The sequence below is a fragment of the Canis aureus genome, chromosome 37 (assembly GCF_053574225.1).
Source record: "Canis aureus isolate CA01 chromosome 37, VMU_Caureus_v.1.0, whole genome shotgun sequence".
Lineage (NCBI taxonomy): Eukaryota > Metazoa > Chordata > Mammalia > Carnivora > Canidae > Canis > Canis aureus.
Genome location: NC_135647.1, coordinates 4,184,343 through 4,193,084, shown reverse-complemented (window position 1 = coordinate 4,193,084; position 8,742 = coordinate 4,184,343). Strand labels below are relative to the sequence as shown.

The window sequence follows — 8,742 nt, the reverse complement described above, 5'->3', positions numbered from 1 at the left end:
CCGCCCCGGCCCCGCCCCCAGCCCCGCCCCCAGCCCCGCCCCCAGCCCCGCCCCCAGCCCCGCCCCCAGCCCCGCCCCCAGCCCCGCCCCCAGCCGCCCTCCGCACCGTCCAGGTACGAGACGCGAACTCCGATTGGCTACGGGACGCCAGGCGCGCGCCCAGGGCCACCTTCCGAGCATGCGCGGGAGCGGAGGCGCAGGCGCGTCCCGCGCATGCTCAGTACACAGCGCTCGGGCCCTAAGCGCCGGCGCTGGGCCGCGTCGGTGCCGGCTGACCCGCCACCGACCGGCATGAAGGGTTGGGGTGTCGCTGCCCTCTCCTCGCTCCAGCGCCATGGAATGCCTGCGGAGCCTCAGCCGGCTCCTGCCCAGCGCCGCGGGGCTGCCTCGCCGCACGCTGTGTGCTCCGGCCCTGGGCCTGACCCCCGGGGCGCGTCCCGGGTCCGCCTGCGGCCCCGCGGCCCTGCTCCTCGGGGGGACCCGGGCTGCGCCGCTCTGCGAGCCCCAGCGGCCCCGCGTGGCAGGTACTGCGCGCCCCGGCCCGGCCCGGCCCGCGCCAGGCTTGCGGCGACCCAGGCCCTGACCCGACCGCCTGACCCGGGAGTCCTGGCCGCGGAGATCCGCCGGCCGAGCGGAGCCCTGACCCCTGACCCCTGACCCTGGGCCCCCAGCCCCTCGCGCGTCCCCGGGCCCATCCCCGCTAGGCGGACCCGCAGGTGCGCCGTGACCTCGGGGTCTCCACCGCCCCCGTCGCACCTACCCCGCCGGAGTGCTCTAGTGGGAAGGGTTTTGTCTTATTTATTTTATTTTTTTTTTAAGATTTATTTATTTACTTACCTAGGATAGAGAGAGAGGCAGAGACAGGAGGAGGAGAAGCAGGCTGCATGCAGGGAGCCCGACGTGGGATTCGATCCCGGGTCTCCAGGATCACGCCCTGGGCCAAAGGCGGGCGCCAAACCGCTGAGCCACCCAGGGATCCCCGAAGGGTGTTTTTTTTTTGTTTGTTTTTATTTACTTATGATCGTCACAGAGAGAGAGAGAGAGAGGCAAAGACACAGGCAGAGGGAGAAGCAGGCTCCATGCACCGGGAGCCTGATGTGGGATTCGATCCCGGGTCTCCAGGATTGCGCCCTGGGCCAAAGGCAGGCGCTAAACCGCTGCGCCACCCAGGGATCCCCGAAGGGTGTTGTTTTAAACGAGAGTTCCTCCCTCCCTTCTCGACGTATTCTCTTAGTCCTCTTCCCTTAAGGACATTGGTGCACTTCCCCAGTTGTTCACAGAAGGGATGGGGACGCTCCTGTAAAGGAGGCTCGTAGCGACAGTTGCTCCTGAGAAAGCTCTGCCGTCCACTGCGGTGTCAAAGCCACAGGGGTCAGGGTAGAGGGGAGGAGGAGGAATCGGGGTTATGTTTTCACCAAATAAGTGGTGGCGCCCGTTTCAGCCCATCTGCTGTTTTGGGAAAGACCTTGAGATTCAGGATCTCAGTAGAAACATTTTATCTAATTTGTGGCTGATTGGCAAATGCTGCTTTATAGCTCTTTTACCTCTTGTTTGTCTGACCCTGATAGTTTGTCTTTTATAAAAGGGAAACAAACCTCAGATGCTAAGACTCAAATTACATGAGTAATTACATGAGACCTCAGACTCAAATTACATGAGTCACTAAATGTCTATAATGGGGAAAAAGTAAGATCAGAAATGAGAATGTATCTGCACGTTCTACAGTCAGCCTGATTACTTTGGGAGCATAAAATGGGAATATTTTTACACCTTCTGCCCATTCCTTTTATGTTTAGTATTTTAAATGGTGTCCTTTGTCATTAAATTTACAAGGTTACACTCCAGAGCTCAGTTCAACTCAGTCTTTTTTTTTTTTTTTTTTTTAGATTTATTTATTCATGAGAGACACAGAGAGAGAGAGGCAGAGAGAGAAGCAGGGAGCCCGATATGGGACTGAATCCTGGGACCCCAGGATTGGAATGCTGAAACTGGTATCCAGGATCTATGTTTTCTAAAATAAATCTACCAATATAATTTTTGTAAAGAGCCTTTTTGAATTATGCAAAAATGATGGGCATTTTTTTTTTTAATTTCAGAATGCTGTTAACTCATTTGTAGATTTGATTTTGAGGTAGCAGTAATAATCAGAACAGAGGTGGTTGGAATCCATAAATTACTCTAGTTCCTCACCTGAGCCATTACTTTCAAAAATCATTCCCTACCAAATCTAACATAATCCCCTACAGGTGTTAACTTTAGCAAGTAAGAGTGTTTCTTCATTTCCCTCCAGGAAAAATTCTTTAAAAAGTAAGAATCTAAAGACCACATAGTATGAGAGTTATATCATAACCATATGTCAGTACCTATTGTATTATCACAGAAAATTCTCTAATTTATTCCTCAGGTGAAATGCATCGGTTTAGAACTTCTGATGTCTCTCAAGCTACTTTAGCCAGTGTAGCCCCAGTGTTTACTGTGGTGAGTATGTGAGGTATATTTGATAACTTAGAGAATGTACTTCTGTACTTACTAAGTTAACTGGGTTGGACTAGTCGGCCAAGATAATACTTATTTTTGTTTCACAGTGAATCACTATACTTGTAAGTCATCTCGTCTTTGTGTTTTGCTTAGCTAGTGACCTGAGTGCCAGCTAGATTTACTTAACAGCACCCTTAAAACTTTGCTATTGACTGTGGAAGTCTCCCTTTTTTTTTTTTTTTTTTTTTTAAGATTTTATTTATTTATTTATGAGAGACAAAGGTAAAGGGAGAAGCAGATTCCCCATCGGGAGCCCAATGCAGGACTCGATCCCAAGACCAGGGGATCACTACCTGAGTGGAAGGCAGACAGTAAACCACTGAGCCACCCATGTGCCCCACTGGATGTCTCCTTTTAATCCTGGAACTGGTTGTTCAAATCATCATTCACTTCCTACTCAAGATTTGTGAATCTGATTAGAAGTCCTTGAGGACTATTACACAGTGGCTTGAACCTGTGCTGTGCCACATAATATATACAGAAACATTTTGAAGGGAGCAAAGTGTATATTTAAGAGTGTATGCTCTGAAGGTTCATGATCTCTGTAATTTTCTCTGAACTGATTCAAGGGAAAAATGAACAAAATAATGTGTATTACACCCACATATCTAGAAAGAGAAAAATTAGGCCATTAGGGCAAAATGTTAGCAAAAGATTACTCGAGGTGAAAGTTACATGGGAATTGGATATTCTTGTAACTTTTTTGTAGGGCTTTATTTTTTTCGAAAAGTTGTGTTAAAAAAAGTAATGTGCTTGTTTTGAATTATCATTCCTAAATTCAGATCTCAGCTCTGCCTCTTACTATTAACCGGTGGACTTGGACCAGGCATGATAACATCTTTATGCCTTAGTTTCTCATTTATAAACTGCGAATAGTACCTACCTTATAGAATTGTTTTTGGTTTGAATTAACTCACAGCTGTATAAAATGCCCACACATGTAAGTATTCAATATGTTAGCCATCATCATTATTTAGGCTTATTAACATAAGAACTTTTCTTTACAAACTATACTAACAAGATAATCTCCAGAATTATATGTCAAAGTTATCATGTTATTCAGTGTTTTTAAACATTTGGCCAGTTTGATGAAGATTAAAGTCAGATATTAAATATTGAAAGAAGATTCTTTGCAGGTAAAATCATTGAGCACCCAAAATACTCAAGAAAAGTAGTTGATACTGTTTGAGAGCTTCCTAATCAGCTCACTCTAGATGATGTTACTTTACAAGATAAACATTTAAGAAAATAAGTTTGTATGTTTTTTATCAGAAAATATCTCAGTAAAGAAAAAATGGTGAAGATAAATATTGAAATGCAAAAATATTAAGTTGAAAATGGAAGAAAGACTGCAAAAAAGTGTGACATTAATGGTTAGGAAAAGTCTGGAAGGACATGTAAAATATTTGCATGGTTTTCTCTGAAATTTCTTAGTTCACATGATTAGTTTTATTTTGCTTTATTTCAAATTTTCTGCAGAAGGTGTATTTGTGAAAGAAATTTGAGGAAAGCTAGTCTGTATTTGCCTGTGTGTCTTTCATGAATAAATAAATAATCTTCAGAAAAATCCCCATGCAAGAAACACGGCCAGTTACAAGAGCCACCCCATGCAAGGAAAAGCAGGGGAGTGGCTTCCTGCCAGGTTATCTATAATTCGTCCATAGTCTTCCTGATCCTATGCAATTGACCAGGCATTGGGCATTTTTACCATAAGCAATGGCACTGATACTCCCTTATCAGATTTCCAGGGGAACCAAAACAAAGTTAAAGGTCCCATCTGTCCTAGCAGAGGAAAAAGGAATTCTTTCAACCCTTAACTCATAACTGAATTTTACCTTAAAAAACAGTTTTTGTTTATCTATGCATATCTATTTTTGGGAGATAGCATAATACCGTGTAGTATAATACTATCTATAAAGAGCATACTCATTTGGGAGAAAATAATATTTTGTTTTTATTATCTCTCTTTAGACAAAATTTGACAAAGAGGGAAATGTTACTTCTTTTGGTAAGTGTCTTTCATTTTCTTATCACTTCCCTCCTCCCTTATCACTCCCCACCCCCCCCAAACCCCCCCCACCAGTAAATGAGTGAAGCTGATGGAAATCAATAAATTGTAGTGTTTTGAGTAGAATATTCTTTGTGTGGAGGGGTGTATTGAAACAGATCTATTTTCAGCATTTGTCCATCGGTCCTAATTGGAACTGGTGATACCTGGACTGTGCATGTTCTCCCAGAATTGGTTTTAGAGACTTTCTAACGGATGTAAAAGGAATATTTTGAAAGCAGAGACTGGTATGCAGCTGGAGCACATTTTGTTTTTCTTTAGTCTCCCTTTCCACGCCCTAGTCCACATATGCATCTCTTGTTCCACATTTAAGGCTGACTTACATAGTACTACTGATATTGTGGTGGGGGGGGGGACAGAAGACAGGGTCAGAGCACTGGATGGCGATCTGCTGATGATCATTCTTATGGACAGTTACTGTTTAAAATGAAACTAAGCCTCTCTTTACTGTCTGACCCCAGATGTAGGCTTCATAAGGATCTCCCCTGTGCTTCTAGCCCCATGATCCTATACTTGCTATTGCCTGAGATCCTGATGGGATATTTTGGGTGGGTTTTTTTTTTGCCTGTTACCTCCTTCAGGTGACTATCCTACTTAGTGCTCTGTCACAGGTGTGATTTGACACTACAAGTACAGATGCCACTATAACCATTTCTTGAGCTGCTTCATTATACTTTCTCTTAGATAATAAGTTTAGTTTTCAGGTGGGAGAATTTAGTGAGAAAACTGACTTTAATTATTCATTTTGTATTATTAGTCCAAGAACCAAGAAAATTTATGTTATCTGTTCAGATTTAAAATCCTGAAAGCAGAAAACCTAGGAAATGTAGTTCTGTATAGTTTGTATTTTAAAATAATAACCCGTCTCTAGAGCTTGACATAGATATATTAAGTCAGGTGAGGCTGTGGTTTTATGCTAGTCCCAAGGGACTTCTGAATACAAAGAAATTTTATGAAGTATGGATAAAATGAAGAAAGAACTATTAGAGTTTGACCAAAATCAGCTTGTGTGTTTGAGGTAAAAATGGCTAATAAAAAGACTTATTTTGACTTGTTTCTGGTAGTAGAAAATGTCGATGTTGGTGGGAGGAGTGCTCTGGTAGAAAAATATGAACTCTTTCATTTATTAGGTTGGCCCACTCTTTTTGTTAAAAATGTTTCTTTTATAGAAAAGAAGAAAACTGACCTATATCAAGAATTAGGTCTTCAAGCCAGAGATTTGAGGTTTCAGCATGTGATGAGCATCACAACTAGAAACAATAGAATTATCATGAGAATGGAGGTAAAGGGTTTTATGTCATCTACATTTCTTACTGGCATCTTACAGAAGTTACTTGCTAGTCATCTTGATAAATACATAATTAAAAGCAGTTTTATAATGAAATGGGTCTGTGTAACACAGGATGCTTTATAGTGTAACGTATCATTGTGAGTATAACTCTTCTTCCAGGATTCTGTACATATGTTCAGCAGATGTTTTATGTTGGAAAAGTTATGATTGCAGTCTGTATTCTTGCTGCTTGAATTTAGTCTCTCGTTTCTGAAATAAGAGAAAGAATCTTGGTTTATAATAGACATTTTCAGTTGTATATAGTTACATTTCATTATAGTATAACCTTAGCTACCAAAAACATATTCTGGTTCTCCAAATAGACCATGAATATCCCTTAAAGTTTGTAATCTTAAATTTTTAACAGAAAGCTTCCTAAAATAAATTGCATCTTCCTCTGCTTACTGAGAGTACACTAAATTTGACTTGACTTAGTGATTTGGAATAAATTTGAATATACATAATTTTGGTGAGCTAAAGTCTAGGATTCAGAAATAGATGTGACATGGTTCTCAATGGTATGGGCTCTATGGTAGACATTAAACCTACTTTCTTGGGTTTTTTTTTTTTTTTTTTTAAGATTTTATTTATTTGATAGAGTGCAAGCATGGTGGCGGAGAGAAGAGGCAGAGGGAGAAGCAGGGAGCCTGATGCAGGGCTCCATCCCAGGATTCTGAGATGATGACCTGAGCTGAAGGCAGGCAGATGCTTAACCAACTAAGCCACCCAGGCACCTCAGACCTTTCTTTAAAAAGTCTTTGATGGCAGGTTTCCATTTAACTAGAATTTTTAAGTAACTAAAAATAGAAGCAGTCTTCAGAAAATATTTCACTTTTATTGGTAGGTAGCACCCTTCAAAAAAGTTATCTCTTTGTCCGCCAAAAAGCTACTAGAACTGATAAATGAATTCAGTAAGTCACAGGGTGCAATGTACAGAAATCAATTACATTTCTTCCTTTCTTTTTTTTTTTTTAATTTTTATTTATTTATGATAGTCACAGAGAGAGAGAGAGAGAGAGAGGCAGAGACACAGGCAGATGGAGAAGCAGGCTCCATGCACCGGGAGCCCGACGTGGGATTCAATCCTGGGTCTCCAGGATCGCGCCCTGGGCCAAAGGCAGGCGCTAAACCGCTGCGCCACCCAGTGATCCCTCTTCCTTTCTTTTTTTTAAAGATTTTATTGACTTGAGAGAGGGAGAGAGCAAGGGAGGGTGGGTGGGCAGAGAGAGAGAGGGAGAAGCAGACTTCTGTCTGAGCAAGGAACCCATTATGAGGCTCGATCTCTGGACCTGAGATCACAACCTGAGCCAAAGGCAGATGCCTAACCCACTGAGTCACCCACGTACCCTGAAATCAGTTGAGTTTCTATATACTAATAAGCAGCAGAAAGAGAAATTAAGGAAACAGTCCGTTTACATTTGTGTCAAAAGTAACATACCTAGGAGTAAACTTAAAACCAAGGAGGTGTAAGACATGTACTCTGAAAACTATAAAACACTGAAGAAAGAAATTAAAGATGATGCAAAGAAGTGGAAAGATATTCTGTGCTTAAGGACGAGGAAAATATTGTTAAAATGTCTATACCACCCAAAGCAATCTACAGATTTAATGCAATCCCTATCAAAATACTGACTGCATTTTCTTTAAAGTTTTTATTTTAATCAGCAGTACTCATCATAACGAGTGCTCTCCTTAATCCCTATCACCTATATCCCCTGTCTTCCATCCACCTCCCCTCTGGTAACTATCAGTTCTCTATACTTAAGAGTCTGTTTCTTGGTTTGTCTCCTTTTTTGCCTTTTTTTTTTTTTCTAACTTTGCTCCTTTGTTTTCTTTCTTAAATTTCATTTATAAGTAAAATCATATGGTATTTGTCTTTCTCTGACTTATTTCACTTAGCATTATACTCTCTAGCTTCATATCTTTGCAAATGGCAAGATTTCATTCTTTTTTGTGGCTGAATAATATTCCATGGTACATGTATACCACATCTTCTTCATCTATTCATCGATCAATGAGTATTTGAGCTTCATATCTTGACTATGTAAATAATGCTGCTGTAAACATAGGGGAACATGTATCCCTTCATGTTTTGGTATTCCAAACATGAATATTTTGGTATTCTTTGGGTAAATATCCAGTAGTGCAATAACTGGATAATAGAGTGGTTCTATTTTTAAATTTTTGAGGAATCTCCATACTGTTCTCCACAGTGGCTGCACTGGTTTGCATTCCCACCAACAGGGCAAAAGGCTTCCTTTTTCTCTACATCCTCACCAGCATCTGTGTGTGTGTGTGTGTGTGTGTGTGTGTGTTGTTGTTGTTGTTGATTTTAGCCATTCTGTGAGATATGAGGTGGTAACTCAATTTTAATTCACATTTCTCTGATAATAAGTGATAAGGAGTATCTTTTCATGTGTCTTTTGGCCATCTGGATTTGTTCTTTGGAGAAATGTCTGTTCATGTCATCTCCCCACTTTTAATTGGATTATTTTGGGGGTGTTATATCAGTTCTTTATATATTTTGGATGCTAACCCTTTTATTTCTGTGTATGGTGTAAGAAAGTGGTCCAGTCTCATTCTTTTGGATGAGGCCATCCAGTTGTCCCAAACCATTTGTTGAAGAGACCGTCTTTTTTCCATTGGATGTTCTTTCCTGCTTTGTCAAGATTAGTTGACCATATGGTTGTGGGCCCATTTCTGGGTTTTCTGTTCCTTTCCATCGATCAGTGTGTCTGTTTTTGTGCCAGTACCATACTGTCTTGATGACTATAGCTTTGTAATATAGCTTGAAGTCCAGAATTGT

General features: G+C 41.5%; 1 protein-coding gene across 3 annotated transcripts in view; it reads left to right on the top strand.

Annotated features, from left to right (window-relative positions):
- The first annotated feature begins 229 nt into the window (after window positions 1-229).
- MRS2 (magnesium transporter MRS2) overlaps window positions 230-8,742 on the top strand; it is a 45,412-nt gene continuing 36,899 nt past the window's right edge. For all 3 annotated transcript variants that reach the window (XR_013373813.1, XM_077886205.1, XM_077886206.1), the window contains exons 1-4: window positions 230-524; window positions 2,405-2,478; window positions 4,510-4,546; window positions 5,776-5,888. Coding sequence is in view for 2 of the 3 variants with exons in the window: in XM_077886205.1 (XP_077742331.1) it covers window positions 335-524; window positions 2,405-2,478; window positions 4,510-4,546; window positions 5,776-5,888 (414 nt within the window). In the remaining variant the exon portion in view is untranslated. The remainder of the gene's footprint in view (window positions 525-2,404; window positions 2,479-4,509; window positions 4,547-5,775; window positions 5,889-8,742) is intronic.